The 19011-nt window shown below is 41.5% G+C and overlaps 1 protein-coding gene across 10 annotated transcripts in view; it reads right to left on the reverse strand.

The window, feature by feature from the left end:
• The window catches only part of nsmfa (NMDA receptor synaptonuclear signaling and neuronal migration factor a), a 38678-nt gene extending 36186 nt beyond the window's left edge, over positions 1 to 2492 (reverse strand). For 6 of the 10 annotated variants that reach the window (XM_019272452.2, XM_019272457.2, XM_019272453.2 and 3 more), the window contains exon 1: positions 2071 to 2491. In XM_019272452.2, the coding sequence (XP_019127997.1) occupies positions 2071 to 2141 (71 nt within the window). In that variant the 5' untranslated portion in view covers positions 2142 to 2491. Of the gene's footprint in view, positions 1 to 1985; positions 2042 to 2070 lie in introns of those variants that run through there. The other 4 variants (XM_019272455.2, XM_019272449.2, XM_019272450.2 and 1 more) reach the window with 3 other exon arrangements.
• Positions 2493 to 19011: the final 16519 nt, after the last annotated feature.

Below are 19011 nucleotides of genomic sequence, written 5' to 3' on the forward strand. Positions count from 1 at the left end.
TTGACCAGCAGTGTTTTATACTATCATGTGTCTTCTAATATGATGTGAAAGCAGAGATGTCACTATCATGTTGCTAACTGGACACATGCTACAGCTGCAGACCAGAAACTGATGAGTCAAACTCAGCTATGATTGTGTGTGTGTGTATGTACACAGGGGCACATTAACCTATCTGCTATAAGCCTGACGTCATTTAACAACAAACATAAAAGTCCATTTGGTAACATGAATCCATGCATGATTTTAGTTGTTTTGCTGTTATTTTTATTAACATATCATTCTTGCATTAAGTCATGCGTGGCATACTGTTGTGCATTCCTGATATGGGGTACTACATGCATGAATTCATGCATTTTTGCGTGCATGTGGTCATGCATGAATTCATGTACCCTTACCGTAAAGCGTTACCGTCTATTGCCTCATGAGTTGCGACCAAATAAACAGTAAACAGACCTTTTACAGCCTCGCCAAATACAGTACGAAATAATTATATATCTGGCCTTGCAGCAAGAAGCAGAGAGTTCTAGAAAAGGGGGGAGGGAGAGGCGAATATAAGAGTATAAATAACTAAATATGTGCATGCCTTTGAGTGTGTGTGTGTGTGTGTGTGTGTGTGTGTAGGAGGGAATCATCCTCAACAGTCACCAGTTGTGTGAGATGTGTAATAGTATTTCAGCAGCTCCATTGAAGAAAAAAGACTGTGGCCTTGAGATTGACTCTCTCTCTCTCTCACACACACACACACACACACACACACACACACACACATTCTTACAGTAGGCTCCCACCTCAAGACACCCTCTATAGTCACTTGTTATTCTGTATGAGCATCACATTCTCTTCTTCCTTTCAAGGTGCTACACACAAACACACACACACACACACACTGCAATGCATGTAAAAGAAGGCTCACATGCAGGCTGTGTAAGGCAATAAAAAAGACACATAACACACCGAGAGAATGACGTAATAGAACATCAGCCCACATCTGTGGATGTTGGGAGTGTGCACGAGTCAAGGTCATTCATTCATTGAGTTAAAATCACACCCGCGAGGCTGCACAACATGCTGAATTCTGCATTCTGATCTCACTCGCGCTTCATGTGTGCATGACATATGTGCACAGTCACACGTGCTTTTCGGCTCAGACATGCAGCCTCCACCTGCATGCTGCTATAACAGCTGAATGCGGACCTGAGTAGTCAAAAAAAAAAAAAAAAAAAAAAAAAAAAGATAATAATAAAACATCCCCGTCCAGTGAACGTCTCTTCAGATAGAGTCGGTAATGGATTTTGGACTCACAGTCTCACCGCTTTTTTCCAGGTGAAATAAACGAACAGCCGCTTACCAGTGCTGCCCTGTTTGACCGGTCCAATAACTGGCCGTGATTGGTGATCACTGCTAACGACCGAATCGACTGCGGTGATTGATTAATTGACAGCCGGATCCATTTGCCCGACTGGGTGTGAAGGCGGCAGCCTCATCGCTGTGATGTCCGCTGGGGTCGATGCGGCCAGACGTATATAATATATATATGTATATAATAATCAGATTGCAGGTTATATATATATAGGCTGATCTATTTTAAGCTGTAGCCCTTGCTTTGCCTCTGCATGACTTCCATTACACAATAATGCTTCATTCACAACATCAGTAAAAGCTGCGACGCGCGCCAGAGGCAAATATCCTCATCCAACTCATTTAGTCCAGATTTTTTTTTTTTTTTTAAGAACCAGTGTCAGGGGATTAAAGGGCAACCTTCCTCACAGGTTGGCTCGTTACAGGTGCAGTCTATAGGGAGAATAAAGGGCACACATTTGCACAACAGCACGCCCCGGGCCAGACGGGACAGTCGGCAGACGTGCGAAAAAGCGCAAAGAGCCTCCCTGCGCATTACAAAGAAAGGCTTTGCTGTGCCCGGGATAGCGCAGTGGTAATTCATCAAAACACACAAGTGTCACATGCTTACTTCGCTCGGGTCTCACCTGAAGGCTAATATACCCCGTCAAGTCTTGCTGCTTGTATAAAAAAAATGATCCAAAGGATGGAGAGCTCCGGGGTGTCACTCACCTAACTTTTGCTGCCACAGAAGATATCGCATCGTTCCTTAAATTCCTCTTTTTGGATACGGCAGTTCCCATGCTGACATGGAAACGACGCAGGCTGGAAAACAGTTCATTCCAAAGACAGGACGGAGGAATGCGGTACAGTGAAAACAGTATTATAAAAAAGAAAGAAAAAAAAACGCAACAACAATAAAAAGTTGAAGAGAAATCCGGGAGCAGATAAGTCACGCACACGCCTGCAGAGCAAAAGATGCCAAAAAAATAATAAAAGCCCAACGAAAAAAAAGCCCCAAAAATAAGCAGGATGTCAGCCTCTTTCTCTCCCTCTGTCTCCCAGAATATGAGCACGTACGTGGGGTAGCTGCACAGCTGTCAGCGTGTGGCTGAAAATACACAGACCACTCTGACTCTCTCTCTCTCTCTCTCTCTCTCTTCTCCCTCCCTTTCCCTCTCCCTCACTCTCTCTCCCATTGATCTGAAAATGCAATGGGAGGCTGGTAGGTGGTGATATCACCATCATCATCATCACAAAGGGGAGGTGCTGTGTGAGGGACACTGGTGCCATCCATGCAGGGACTTATGCCTTTCATCTTCATCCATTTCTGGACTACTATCTGTCTGTGTATTGCCTCATGTTATGCAATCGGTCATTCTCTCTCTCTCTCTCTCTCTCTCTCTCTCTCTCTCTCTCTCTCCAGATGTTGAAATGCTGAGTCTCTCATCCATGGCCAAGGACAGAGGGAGGGCACATCTTTGTGACCACCCCTTTCAAACAGTAGGAGGATAATGATAGTTTTAGACGGTGATGTGTTTCCTATTGAGTTGAGTTTATTTTTCAAGCCATGGTGGCAGGCCCTTCATTGTTATCAGTATTCAAAAGGAGTGTTGGAGGCTGACAGATCACAAAGGGCAGCTGCCACTGTATCTGTAGAGCAGAATTACAGCGTGGCTACTGAATAGTACACCTGTGAGAGGTTCCGTTTTTCAAAATGCTCTTATTTTGTATTTCTTTTCCCTTCAACTAAGTCAAATATTTAATCACAGTCATTTAAAATACATATTTTTTTCTACATTACTTTGTAAAACAATAAAGGTTGTGTTTGTGAGATGTTAATGTGATAAAAACAGAAAAAAACATGTCTACTAAACAAAAATATGTTTATTTTTTTTACCTACCTCTTTGTTATTTCCAAGCCAGGACTTTTGTCTTCTCCAAACTTAAAGGAATGCGGACTGCTGTTTACTATATGTAACACACTCACTATGCATAAGTTCATCTTACAACAAGTCACAAACCAAAAATGTTGGACACTAGCTTTGAAAGAAGTACAGAGTCGGCTAACAGAACATCCGGGATGCACACTTAAACACAAGACATAAAAATGAGAACAAAGAAATTAATCAATAAATCGGGTCATCATTATTCTGACTTATATCAATCGATGCATCCATACACTTGGCATTTCACTACTTCTTCATGGCTTATTGAACATAAGATCTGACATAAGCAGCCTCAGGGAGGGAGAACGGTTCGATCCCTGGCTACTCCAGTCCAGGCAAAATACTGAACCCTAAATTTTCCTGGATGTGAATGTGCATGAATGATTAGCTGCCAAACTAATGAGATGTGCATGGCCGCCAATGCTATGTCAGGTTGTGAGATATGTAGTGTAAAAGCACTTTGAGTAGTCAGAAGAATAGACAGGTGCTACATAAGTACAGTCCATTTACCATTTACAATAAGTGCAGTAGAAAACAATCCATTAAGTGAAATAGAAGGCTGCAAAGTCTTTTATCTTGCTATGGCTGTCTGCTTCTCTCTGCATGGTTTGGGGGGACTTACTGGTTGTGTCGGGTGTGGTGGAGACTTGTAAATGCCACAATCTACCTCTCTATTTTTAAGATATTTTTTTGGGCTTTTGAACTTGAGCCTGCAGCCCCGAATCCTCGACTGCTGTGGCAAGGACTGACCCTTTTTACTGCTGTACAAAGGCTTAGTAAGTACCTGGCACCCCATCGAGCATGTCTTTGAATTTTTCAAAATAGTTTGTGGTGTTGTCCTCACTTGTACAGTACCTGTGTCAAGTAGACCAGAAAATAAAGGAGAAACAGCAACCACCTACAATCCAGAAAACCATTCTGACACTGTTTAATCCAGATTATATACATGCATGGGAACAAATGGTAAATACATGTGAATTCACCAAGTAGAAACCAATATGCAAACTTTGTAATGCAATTCTGCACAGGTTGTTTTCAGCATTTAATCAATGCTCAGAGACGATTGATCACTAGTCAGTGACAGAAGATTGTGAGTGTTGGTCGCCGTGGTTTATGCACACACACTCATGCACGTATGGGCACATGCACACATCATCTAAACAGATAGAAACACAGGCTGCAGATGAATCAGCCCGTAACGGCCGATTAGCCTTCAAACATCAAATCAATCAATCTTTCAATCCACACGTCATTTCACCAGCGGTTCAAATGTGCAAGTCGTCCTTGAGCTTTATATCTTTTAGTATGTGCTTCTCCTGCACACACTCACACACACACACTAAGACAAAACGAATGAAAATCAATAAATAAAGCAAAGCACTGCTGGGATGGTGTGAGCTGCTGTAGGCCATTAAGCAGTAAATAATTCCAGGCAGCTCTGACGAGACTGTGGGAGCGCGTGTGGATGGACTGTAGATGAGAACAAGAGGAAAGAGGGATGAATGAATGGAGACAGGACAGGACAGCGGTGCTCCCCACACGAGCCAGAAAAAAAAAAGAGTCGGAAGATGATGGAAAGAGGAGGCATAGATGGACAGCAGGGATCCAAAACAGGACATGGAGGGGTAAAGCGTGCGGAAGAATGGAAGAGAGACACAAGGATGAATGGAAGAAGCGATTCATGTTTTTCATTCTACAAAAGGAGTGCAGCTATGTGTCCACTATCATCAAATACAGTGGGGATAGCGTTGTGCTAAAAGGGGGAGGAAAAGAGTGACAAAATAGATGAAAGGCAGTGAAAATGGGAGGACAAGAAACACGCGCGCAGCCATAAATCCACATCTGCCCAAGATATTAGTGTCTCCTTTGACCCTGACAAGCACTCACCATTTGATTGATTGCAAAGCAGATCGATATTTTGAGTCTGCAATGGTTACAGCGGCCAAGAGTTACTCAGGGGGCTGAGTTTACACTCTCAATCTGATTTTTCTACACAACGGAAGAATGAAAATTGATTCTTTATTAAGGGACAATGCATTGACATACTGTATATGTAATTTTAATGTAAAATGTGATTTAACTTAACATGCGATTGTCCCACCTGATCTATCTTTGTTCCATATACCAGTGGGCAAGGCGCTGTGCTGGCCAGTCATATGCATGTTTACCTCGCGACCATCATAATGAAAGATTGCTACCTTGATGTCTTTCCATAACAGCTCAAAGTTTCTAAACTGTAAAAGCATCTACTTGGCAGACTTTGATTAAGATTTGAGAGGAGCAGGCTAGTATTGCGTGCTCGCTGAGATGTCATACACAAATGAACTAAATTGCAACAACAATGTTGCTCTAGCAAGTAAAATTTTGATGAATGATCTGTATATGACAAAGAAAAGAAAACACGTCATAGAGTTGAGTCCTTTTGGGATAAAGTTGGAGGATGGGGATGATGAATGTGAGTGTAGATAGTATGCAGGGGGTAGTAAAGCTTAAGAGTGGGTTAAGACGCTTTAAAGCTTGGAAAGGCTTTAAGTGAGACAATATTAAACTTTGATATCCACCCAGGGGAATGTTAATAACACTGAACTGTTTCAAAATCCCTGTTTCTTTAAATACACTGTATTTAATTTAAAGAGGATGATTAGAGGGTCTAACCAGCTTTAAAGAATGATACTTCCCATTGGTAATGACCTTTGATAGTGCATTATTATCTCGTTTGCTTTATTTGACCACTTCATAACCATTATACAGCAAAGCGTCATAGTCAAGTAGTTCACAACCTTTTTTTATTCACACTACATTGTCTGCTGTGAAACACAATATGAACTATTAATTATTTGGAAATGTCACATAAAACACAATGCTGTGTGAGATTTTAATGAAATGTCATTTTACTGTTAAGGATAAAACTGTAAGCTTATATTCTGACTTTAATGTTCTCAAAGAGAAGTCACACCTATCCCCACTATCAACTGCAGTTCCTCAAATGTCCACTTGAGGCTTGCTCTAGGAGTGAGTCAGTCTCCATAAGCCGTCATGTTAAAATGTCCAACTTCACAGTAGAAATAAACATGTTTACTGCCTGGTACAAAAAACAGTTTTGGTCTCTGTAGCTTTCACCATTTTTTCAGAAACTATGGGTGATGTCTTGGATACAGCGTCGAGATTTATGAGAATAATAGTAGTAGTAGTAATAATAGTAGTGAATGATGCCGCCGCCGCTAGAACCACTTACCACTTACCACCACTATACTGTTGCTTGGACTGTTTTGTGACTCTTATATATTATATTAAGGAAAAATATTTTGTTTGTTAACTTAATCCATAATAACACCATTTGCAGTAAACCATATTCTCCTGAGGCAGATTGGAGGGTACATGAGGGTTAAAAAGATGGTGAGCAGAGAGAAATTAATGTTCCACTGCCAGTACTACTTTGCGTGAATGAATATTAAAAGGGACAGAAGAAAAGGTCGACATCTACATCGGTGTACTGGTTAATTTGCCAAGAATCAGTGTCTCTGTTTAAAGAGAGAGAATAAAAAAAATTTAAAAAAAACACTACATATCTCTGTGTAAGTGAGGACAGTGCTCACCTGACAGAGCAGGGAGGGGTGAGAGGAGATGGATGGCAGCTGTAAAGTGACAGAAAGCGAGGCACAGAAATGAAGTGTACTCGTGGAGGAGGAGAGATTCATGGGCAGATGATGGATAGTGCAATCCGTGGGCGGGGAGAGAGAAAGTGGGTTGAGTGTGTGTATGTGTGTGTGTGTCAGGTTAACTCGAGGTAACCAGGGAGGCTGAGAAGTCTTAAGTCTTAGTTTAGATTGCCAAGCAGAATGTAACCGCACAATTATACTGCAACTCAAAAAAACATGTAGATCTTCCTTACAAGGGAGAATGACTTCCTGAGCTGAACAGTGTTTTTGTCAGCTCTTGTCCTTGTGAAGAATACTTGAACGTACTGATGGCTGTTCTTGACCTAACTCTGATATATCGCTCCTTCGCACAACAAGTGTCCCCACATTTCTAGAACAATCCAAACCACAGATTTTTATTTTCAGGTACAGTGCATCTGTTTTCAGCCTTTTCCGCTGCTGCTCACACCACATCTGCAGAGCCAACAAAGCTAGTGGCAAATAAACTACCAAACAAGGTCAGCCAAGAGACACTTATTCCCGTTTGCATACATGGACTAGCCACCACATCAATCTCACCCTAAGAAGCCTGTGTGAATACAATTACAACGGCACACTCTCTCACTGTAGCTGATAAACGAACCATGAGCACTTCCAGAGGCAGGCAGACTGTGCATGGAATAAGCTGCCATACAAGCAGATCCCTATCAAGGGCTGTGACTGTAGCGTGCACCCGTATTTGTACTTGATGTCAGTGCCTCGCACTAAACAGAGCAGACAAGCTGCCAGCAGCAGCTTAAATGAGATGTTTGGTCTGTCTAAATACATAATTGAGAATTATGTTAATGTAGCTTTTGGCAAATTTGTTCCATTTAAAATGACAGTGTCATTTTAACTTCACGTCCCGTTCACCATCAGAAGAGGTGTGCTGTTCATTTGGATTGGAATTGTCTCTTGTATCAACCCAATTTGTTAGTTTTAAAGGAGAAGGCTGGCAACATACAGTAGCAGTCAAAAGTTCAGACACACCTTCTGATTAAATGTTTTATTACTTTATACAATGTAGATTTACACTGAAGACATCAAAACAATGAAATAACACTCATGAAATTATGTGGCAAACGAAATATGATTTATATTTTAGGTTCTTGCTTTAAAGACAGCTGTGTGTCCAAACGTGTGTCCAAACTTTTGACTGGTACTGTAGAAAAGAAAAGAGCAAAAGTATGTTAGGACATCTCTCAGTATTTTCCCCTCCTTACCCTGTCTGTGGCATTCAGCTCCAAGTCCACTGAAGACGTAAATCTTTAAAGACAGGTCAGGATACACTTTCAAATTTCATTACTCTTAAAAAAAGGCTCACAACAAGACAGACGAATTGCTTTAATTTGTGCTTGTTGTTCATATTTCCTGACAGAGTTTTGTTTGGCAGATTATGTTTGACACTCCCTTTCTATATTTAATGATTTAGCCATTTCTTGGGATCGATGTATCAGCAGTGGGTGCCACAAATCCTTTTGGCTCCACTCGCTGTCGCTGTTTGTTGCCTCTTTGAAAACTACACATGAAAGTGGTGACTGTCAGACCTCTGTTATAGCTGACAAACTGCACTTACATTATTTTTTCCATTACTTTTTTCATCTGTTGTAAATCCACACCATCTATTCTTTCAGTAGGAAAAGCACAATAGAGCAACAAGAGCAGAGAAGGAAACTGCAAAATGAGTCACAATTACTGATTGATCTCCAAATGGAGTGTGATTCTGGTATCCTCACATGATAAAACCAGGCTGGCTAGAAAACTTTCTTGCCATGCCACTGTGTCACAAAATATCAGCACATAAGTCAGTGATTGAAATGTTTTCCAAACTATCAGCAAAGCTACAAAAATACAATGTTAAAAATCCCTCATGGCTCCCTGATATGGAAGTAAAACTCCATGGTGCTGAAACCAGATTCTGCCCAGGACTCGAAGGATAACAACTGAGGCAAATGGCTGCTGTGCATACTAATGTTAAGAATGACCTAGACAGAGCTTTTGGCAGAGTCTTGGAAATGGCTGACCCTAAATGAGCCCAAGGAGAAATACAGAAAGGAGAGAACAGAGACTTCAAAATAGAGGACAGTAAGTGGGCAGATGGGAAACACGAATTTAATAGACAGAGGTAGAGAAGGCCGGGGGGAAATGAAACAGACTAATGAAATAAGATGTTAGACAAAGAGATATAGAGAGTATAACTGTCCTTGACAAAGGAGCTATCTATGCACACATGTGTCTAAAAAGTGAACCTGCGTCACAAGTTGTGCCCTCCTCCACTTCCTCCACACCTCCGCAGAGACTGAGGGTAGCCCTCGTTATTTATCACCAGTGGACACGGGCATCATTAAAGGGCTAAACCGTGGTGCCTCGCCGTGTGACTCATCCGCCATCGCCCCATGTATGTCCTCATCATTGCTGGGCAAAGGTGGCCGAATGGTAATTGTCATTCTCCCCTGGTTGGCGGGAATCCCCCGCTGTCACGTCGTCCACCCACGCCCCTGTGACATTCAGGCAGCAGCGATAAATGAGCAGTGGAATCCCGGAGATGATGCGGAGGATTAAAGGTCTTAATTCATTCGCATGATGAGGGAATTACAACGTGACGAGGGAGTGACACCATGCAGTGAATTACAAAGCTCAGATGTGTGTCATTATGTTTGTCCCTCTCTCTCTCTTCTTTCTGGCCTCATCTGAGGATCATAGAAACATGATCCAACAAATGTTTTCACTGATTCTGTTCACCTTAGACCAGTAGGATTGTCTTCAATAGCAACCTCACTGAGGATTTGTGTCATCGAGTTTCATCATTTTTTTTGGAAACTTCTAGATGCCACTTACTCAACACTTGATATTACCTGCATACGCTGCAAGTACTCCATACTGCAGCTCTGCATGGTCTTGACAGTGATGAGATGGCACTTTGCTCTACAAAGGCGGCTATCACTGTCGGCTCTGTCATCTGTACACTCCTGAACAAAAGCAGGCTCTCTTTGCAGCAGTGATGAGCAAGGGCAGAGCTCCTTCAGCTGTAAGGTCAAACAGTCCCAATCTTCCTCTGCAGTGCTCTCTGACAGCACAGGCTATTCACTCACTCATATGTAGCACTTGGTTAAATGTAGTTGTGTAAATATGCGTGATTCTGACATAAAATTGCATACTGTCATACATGTTCTAATTACTATTTTATATCTATCATACTGTACGTGGTAAATCTAACACTTATCCAAAGCTCCACGTTTCAGACAAAGCCACTTACATCAGGGAGTCTAACAACAATTTATTACAGAGGTGGTTAAGAACTGTAATTTGACAGAAACATTTCTTGGACTTATTAGTTCCCTGCAGGCTTTAGTTTCAGTCTAATACACCCTCAAAGCACTCTATACAACAGATTAATGCAGACACATCACATGAGTATCACTGAGAGATGGGATGCACAAAAACGTTAAAAGGCACGAGAGGCCATAAGCAATATATAATTAAAACATGAAGAGCTGAAACGCATATCGCAATGATTTTGACAAGTGAGGAGTTTATTATAGACTGTATGTGTTTAAAAAAAAAATCAGATTTACTTATTGGTAAAGCCTATTGGCTTATTGGACTCGTTTAAACGACATCATCTTATTCAGATTAGTTAGCTGATTCGAAAAAAGTACTCAAGCTGAAAGATAAAAACTGACTAAATAAGGAAACAAAATTAAAGAGTGTGTGTGCGTGTGTGTATGTGTGTGGTTTGATCAGATTAGTTTGATGAACCAAGACAACTCTCAGGAAAATTTGGATTAAAATATGAAGCCAAGCGTTTTTTTTAAAGCTCCAGTGTGTACACAGAGGTAAAGCTCTGGAAAATGTCAGAAATGGAATACAATATTCATATTTTCATTAGTATATAATCACCTGAAAATAAGATTTTTTGTGTTTTTGTCCACTTAGAATGAGCCTTTTATATCTACAGATGGAGTGCTCAATGTTGCACTGCCATTACAGCAGCACAGAATGGACAAACCAAATAAACCCACTTAGAATGAAAGAGTGTGAGTCGATGGGTTATTCATTTCCATTCACAAATCAGATTTTATGACCTTGTATGTTGGACTGAAAAAAGCATGTTTTGAAGTATTTCAATCGAAACTGTATCTTTGGAAACACCAGATGTTTTAAAAAGAGATGTGTTTACTCACAGGTGTTCTTGTTCTACACAGAATGATGGATCAATACTTTGGTTCACTGACTCTATATGATATGAACCATCCAGTAAAAGACACAAAAATCAAGTTGCTGTTATTCAAACATGGCCCAAGATGAGTTGTCATGTCTGCCCACTACAGTGTAAGCGGGGGAATTTACAGTGTAGTTAGGGGTGAGATAAGTCTAACAGGGCAGTCCACCAATCTCATTACTGGTCTGGAATCACCTCTGAGACTAATGACATTCGTGTCGGCTCTTAAGGTTCAACTGCAGTATGTTTGTGTGTGTGTGTGTGTGTAATAGAGCGAGTAGAGGGAAGGCCTTTGTACGTGACACCCATGCCTATCCCCACCTTGTCTCACCTTGGTACTGCAGCATACCTCCCCTTTTCCATTGCTGCTCTTCTGCACCCTTCCCTCCCTACTAAATCGCTCGTAACATCGGCTCCCAGATGACATATTTCCACTATGGTGCTTAATGGATTCCCGCAGTCTCTGGTTGGCTGTGGAGCAGTGGTTTGATTCTCTGAGAGGTGAAGGAGAGGAGAGAGGGGAGGAAGCTCATGGAAGCGGGGAGAAAGTGTAAAATGAGGAGGGATGAAGAGAGGAAAGTGGAAGAGATGGGAGTAAAAGTAAAGAGAAGCTAATGTAATGTTTAATGGAAAAAAGGGGGCACATCTATAGGAGCAGCTGATAAGAATCATGGTCAAGGTAGTAGCTGAAAGTGGGACTGAGGCTTTTCACTTTGTGGCTAAATTCTGTCTTCTTTGGTTTGCTGTCCAGTGTAGATTATGACGACATGAAGGTGCAGTGAGAAAAATTTGTAGTTTGGATTTGATTGGATATGAAGATTGTTCACGGGAAAGAAGCAACATGTAATCCAGCCTTCCTGTTAGGTTAGTTTCAACTGATGAGGATCACCACAGTCCTTAGGATTCATCCTATGGTTAAAAATATTCAATTTACAACCATAGACAGTATAAATATGGTCGTTGTTGTGAAGCTCAGAATATGGTGGGTCTAGTCGTCGCCATTTTGGTAGTCCTGCCTCTGCTGCCTCCCAGATAATCTAAAAATGGGAGTAGAGGTGGATCATTGGTGGACCTCAGGTGGGTTGAAAGAAGTCTGGGTGCTCAAACATGGCACCTGTAATGTCACCCACCTGTCAATCAAAGCAGCCACGCTGTTAATTATGCATAAATTTAAGCTTTAATATAATTTAAGTTCTATAAAAGTTCACCCTCAGTACAGTTGTCATGAACCGGGAAATTAGCTATAGAGACAGGCTTTTTGTACCAGGCTGTAAGGTGGACATTTTAACATGGGGACTTATGGAGACTGACTCACTTCTAGAACCAGCCCCAAGTGGCCTTATGAGGAACTGCAGTTTGTGGTGCGTCTGCATTGGCTTCATTTCACAGCCACGGAAGTTGCCGCTTGATATAAGAAGAGTGAAAATTGGATGTGTCCACTAATTCAAGGTTTCCCCGCAGTGAATGGGGTTCTACGTCTATGTTACAAGTGAATAAGAGACTGAAGCCAGCGCTGGCTGTCCTCACAGAGGCTGAGTGATAAATTATGGAGGCCTGTTTGTCTCTTTTTACCCAAACAAATGTGTCCTGGCTTGATTCATCCACTTCTAGTGTGGATGTTTAAAAAGACAGAAGGAGATTGAAAGGGTTGTAATATTGAAGTGATCAGTGATGTCACCAACTCGACAACAAGATATCCTTCTTTCACTGTCAAACACACTGCCTCTTATTATTCTCTCTGCTGGTGCATACCAAAAAACTACTAGGAACAGTGTGTCCTTTGTAGGGAGGCTGGTGATTTACTGTAGCTCCGGGGACATCATGATGAGCTGAACGTGAAGCCAAAGTGCCAGAAAGTGTCTGTCTGTCCTGTGCTGCAGCTCTTCTCCCTGCCCAACCAGAGGGAGAGACAGCTGTTCAATGTCCTGACAGATATAAAGGAAACTAGAAGTAGAGTGGAAATTGGTAAACTAACAGGCAGACTCATCGACCCAAACAGACACACCTGTGATGTGTGAACTGACACATGGATGGGAAAAAAAACCAGAGGAAAATATGACGACACGCAGTGTATACTGCATGACACTGTATGCAGCAGCCCCTTGGGTATAAACTCATAACTCGATCTATTCTTATTATGGCAAATGTTTTCATAATCACAAATGAAATAATCAAGCTTATCTTCAAAGCAATGAAGAGTGTTTTCCCTGTAACTGTGTTCATGAGACGAGCTCACTTGGAAGCCCCCCTCTTGTAAGGGAAATTTTCTAAAAGTTTTTCTTCATAAATTTTATGCTATAGCGTATCTAAGGAAAATATTTCCTGCATTATGGTACCTGCTTCCTACCTTGTTAAATTGTTGCCTTTGTGGCAACTAAACGGGGGCGGCCTTTTGGCAATCCATGTTGCCGTTGCCAAGCAGCAGTGTTCTCACGACTTACCACTTAGCATATTGTGCGCATGACTTCCTGTGCCGTAACTACAAGCTTTCACGTTCCAGCAAATGGTTGGCTTTTTAAATTGCTTGAACAATTATAAATATTGTTATTCATTTTCTGTCCATTCCCTCCTCTCAGACAGAAAATCAAGCCAAGCTGCATAATGCTGCACATTTTAGTGACATTTATTTTTTTTTAGCTTTGTAAATCAAGCGGGAAGCTATTTTGACATCTGGCGTCTACAGAAAAGCTTTAATAAATTGTGTTTTTGGAAAATCAAACAACAACAAAAAAAATATATATATGAAAAAGAAAGAAATATGGAGGCTGTGAAAAGGATAATGTGGATTTGGCAGGTTTCCTTCAGTAGAAAGTTTACTATTTGGCAGATGATGCTAAAATCTTTGATGGTGTCCTTGAATGCACCGACAAGAACATTCTAAAAAATGGTCTTCTAAATGGCATTACCTCAAGACAATAACAGAGCACTTGACGTCCCCTCTTGAGGTAGCAAGCTGCATGACTCAAGAGGGCACTTAGAGTGCAACTTCAATATGCTGTAAAAAGGGGAACAGGTACTCCCATACTGCGCTGTGAATATGATCTTCTGGGTGTGTGCTCGCATCATAAAAGTCTTCAAAACAATCACCATAAAAAGGTGTACTGTCAAATTTTATGACTGCAACAGCATGAGTGTATGATTTGCAGTTCTCAGATCCAGTGCGACTCTCTCTACTGTAATGCCTGCAGAGGTAGCAGGTATTAGCATGTAAACAAATTAGAGTGGCTTTTTGGGAAGTGTCCACTGAGTATATTTAAAGGCTTGCCCAGAGTGAATGGGGCTCCACTACAGCGCTTTTACACTGCAGATGAATGAGACACTGAAGCCAGCGCTGGCTGTCCTCCCAGAGGCTGAATGATGAATTATGGAGGCCTGTTTGTCTCTTTTTACCCAGACGAACGTGTCCTGGCTTGATTCATTCACTTCTAGTGTGTATGTGAGAAGAGAGGAGGAGATTGAAATGCTAAGGTTGTAATACTGATGCTCAATGATGTCACCGACTGACAATAGAGATCCTTCTTTCATTCTCAAACACACTGCCTCTTATTCTGAGGTCTCTCTTGATGCATACCAAATCCGAATAGGAACAGTCTGTCCTTTGTATAGGGAGGCTGGTGATTTACGGTAACTTGAAGCCAAAGTGCCAGGAAGCTTCTGACAGTCTTTTGGCGTCCACGTTGCCATTGCCTAGCAGCGGTGTTCTTGTGACTTACCACTTAAAGGCCAAGCATATTATGTACACGACTTCCTGTGTCCTAACCACAAGTTCTTGTGTTTCATTTGAGAGTAGCGTAGGTTTCATCTATCAGCAACAGGCGGCAAGCTCCGTGTCTGTGAAGTGAAGCCAAACCAATGGAAGTATGGTGCCAAAACTGCAGTTCCTTGAACGGTCACTTGAGGCTGGCTACAGAAAAAGCGCCCATATTAAAACTGCCCAACCTAACAGCAGAAATAAACACATTTACAGCCTAGTACAAAAACAGTTTTGGTCTCTATAGCTACAACCCCCATTTATGACAACTGTACTGAGGGTGAGGGTTCTTTGAGGACCTTTCAGCCCACATCAGGTCCATCCATGATCCACGTCTTTGCCCATTTTTAGATTAGCCGGGAGGTGGCAGAGGCAGGACTGCCCATCCGCCCATTCTTTATACTGTCTATGATCAGAAAACAAGTCTTTGATTGTAAATAAAATGTTGCATGCATTCATGTCCCCCTCGGGATTAACTGTAATGACTCTGGTGATCCCTGAACTCATCTCCAGATCAGATCAAAATATCAATTTGTGTTTTTACTTTGTGTCTAGCGCCAACTAGCAAATGTAAGCATGCTGGCATTCATAGTAAATGATTGTACGAGAGCCTGAACGTTCACACACCTGTGGTTTCACAGGCAGATTAAAGGACAAGTAGATAGATTGTTGGACAGATTGGATGACACACAGAAAATAGAACAAACAGACAACAAATGGGCAGGCAGATACACAGACTGACAGGGCAGACAGCAAGATGACAAAGGGCACATTGATCTGATTAAACCTCTTTGCTTCCCAGCTCCCTGCTCTGTCTCACTGCTCGGCTGAGAAAAGGTCATTTCTTTCTGACTTGGTTTCTCACTCTCTGTGGCCTAATGCCTCTGAGGCCAGCCCTGCCAAAACGCCTCAGATCTCCGTGGGTTGGCAAACAATAAGAGAGAGAGAGAGAGAGAGAGAATTCGCTTTAGGAAGGGGAGTTTCCTGAGACAAAAAAAAACTAAAATTACGGGGAGGCATGGGCAGTGAGAGAAATGGAAAAGGGGAGAGGCGGACAGTTGGCGAATTGGAGGAGGTGGCGAAAAAGAAAAAGAGTTAAAGGCGTGGACTTGTGAAAGAGATCAAAAAGTGTCGGGGAGATGTTTTCACTGATGGACCTCCAGAGAGGGGAGGCAAGTGAAATCCAGTGAGTGCTAAGCTTTCTGTACATACAGCAGTGAAACATGGAGGAGGGAAGGGGCGTTAGTGGTGACAGCCCATCCAACACAGAATCGAACGGACAGGCGAGTGAAGCGCAAGAGAAGAAAATGATGAATGGGTGGTCGGCTGTGGGAGACCCTGGTGCTGACAGACTGCAATCCCTTAGAGCCTGACACTGACACACTCACACCAGTTTTAAGGGGAAGGACAATGGTACATGTTGATGACTGTGCCAAGAAAAATGGGACGGTATTTACAGTGTTGCCCTGAATAACAGATTATCATTCATGAACACTGAAACATGGATGTAATATTGGTGACATTTTCTCTAAACTCATTTTAGTTCATGAGCCACATACTGTACAGCCCAATATGATCTCCACTATATAGTAGCCTATAAAAATCAACTCCTCCTCACTGCTCTCTTTATTTTATTGTAAATATTGTACACATATCTTCTGAAATAATTAATGGTACCAGCTATTTAAAAAAAAAAAAAGCCTGAGACGTTCAACCATATGTCACAGTTTTTTTCCCCCCAGATTCAGTCAGCAGCGCTCTCATTACATGTGTACTGTAAACAGTAGAAAGTGACAGGGATGCTGGAAATCAGTCAGAGTTGTGGGCGCTGAGAGAAACTCAGTTTAATGACGTCAAGACAACGCCTGAATGCCCATTTCATACAGGAGATGAGCATACGCTGTACGCGATGAACAGTGACCAGCTGTCATTCTGTTTTCCTGTTAACAGAGTGACAGCTGTTAATGGAGACTAAAGTCTGTCATGTATTTCATACACTTCACTGATAAACCAGAGGATATATAGATATGTAGAGAGTTACATCAGGCATCATGATCAAATGTTTTGTGTCTCCATTTTTGTCCATATGCGTGACCTTTCTCTATATCTTGTGTGGTAAAGTCAATTTAAACATTATCAATCAAAAAGTTACACATATACAGTAAATCCCAGTAAAAGACGAGAAAGTCATTAAATGTTTAACTCATGTTTTGTGGATTATGCCTGATTTTAGGGGTTGCTACAGCCCCCTCAATGCCACTGTTTCCTGAGTCCAAGGTATTTTTTACAATAAGAGTTCCTGCTTCTTTTCGAATGTCCCCTTTTTCATTCAGCGGCTGCTTTTGTGAGGTCTGGTTTTGTTCAGCAGGCTTGATTCTTGCATGCGTGTTGCATGTTTAGCATGTTGTATCTATCCACATGTTTATTATCAATGTGGAAGTGGATTAGAGAATCTAAATGTTTATTTGTCAAGTGATGGCCTGGAAATCTGTTTAAGAGACATTTAAAAGAATAAAATAATAACACCTGATTACATCACTTGATGAGGCCATTTAACCAAATTGGCAATGAGGTAAAAGTGTCTCTAAAAACTTCTGCATTTCCACCTCCACAGATGTGAGTTACTACACTAAAAATAATCAGCCCATGTTTCATATTTATCTTTCCTTCATCTGAATACATAGACACCTTTTGTAAAAATACACTATCCACGTCACTGCATGCGCTCTTTTCATGTGGGAGTCTTTCTGTTGTGCGTATTCAAAACCCATGAACCTGTTTCTATCTGGGGAAAAAACTTAATTCTTCTTTTAGCAGCTGCAAATCCCGCTGACGTACTTGGACAGCGAGGTGCTCTCACCTCGTGTTCCCAATCAGCAGCGTTAGCAGGTTATTATTAGCCCGGCAGAAGAGAGCTGAAAGAAGCAGCAGCTCTGCCCAGACCTCATGCTGGATCAACGGGCAGCTGTGACTCAATCTTTGTTTTCATCCTGACCTGTGATGCTGTGTGTCTGTTAACGTATTACACAGTACACAGAACCTGCAATCGCACACACACACACACACAAACCTGTAGCCATATTCTTAGTCTTTTAGTCATATTTTAGACTTTCTGCAGACTCGATATTCAGACCCACATAAGCTGTCAGTTGAGGTTATGGTTTTTTTCTCTCCAACCGGCCACATTAGTGTCTTGTACTTTCTTTCTTTTCCCTACATGTACAACTTGATTATTTGAGGTCTGAAAGTGGCTCCAGGGACAGTTTGTCTTATAAGCTCACCACGCCGCTAATTACATTTCAATAAGAAACAGCGGTTAGTTCTCTTGGGTGGATTGTAGTTGACCTTCACTGCATAACAGCGAGGTGTTAGTGTAGAGATTTGCACAAACGTAACAGGCAATGTGAAGAATTTATCTGCACAAATAAGTAAGAGATGATACCTGACTTGCTAGATAGAGTTAGATGTAATCCATTTCTCATTATGACAGTAACAGGAGACCTCTGAGCCGAGTGTTTGTTTGCAATCCTAAACTAAAGCTCTTGTATTAAACTCTAGGCGATGACAACAGCAATTTAACGCCGCAGCTAAAGAGCTTTGAGTTTGTGTTGTTTAATGCGTGTAACCAATACAGAATTTGATATTTTTCTTATTTCAAATTCAAACCTGAAAAATGTGATTTGTGATAACCTGCAAATACAAATAAGCAAACGTAAAGAGGAGGAAGAGAGAGGACTGTTAGAGAAGAGTGACAACCCTGAGAATACATCGGGCAAAACTCGATTTCCCTTTGCAAAATATATGTAAATATTAGAGGAATCATGTGTTTTCTTCAGTTGACTATTTTCCCTACATATTGTATACTTCTTCCTTCTTTGTGCCACAGCCACTGTAGAAACCTGTATGGTGGATGAACGTTATCTTGCCATTGCCACGTCTTCATGTCCCGTTTCCTTGGTTGCAAATTAATTTTCTCACTGACAATTATGAAACGCTTTCAGGTAATCAGTGTTAGTTGACTGTAGTGTTTTAGTAATGTGTGTAAGAGTGTTTAGTCTGCTTTTTTTTTTCCAG

The sequence above is a fragment of the Larimichthys crocea genome, chromosome IX (assembly GCF_000972845.2).
Source record: "Larimichthys crocea isolate SSNF chromosome IX, L_crocea_2.0, whole genome shotgun sequence".
Lineage (NCBI taxonomy): Eukaryota > Metazoa > Chordata > Actinopteri > Sciaenidae > Larimichthys > Larimichthys crocea.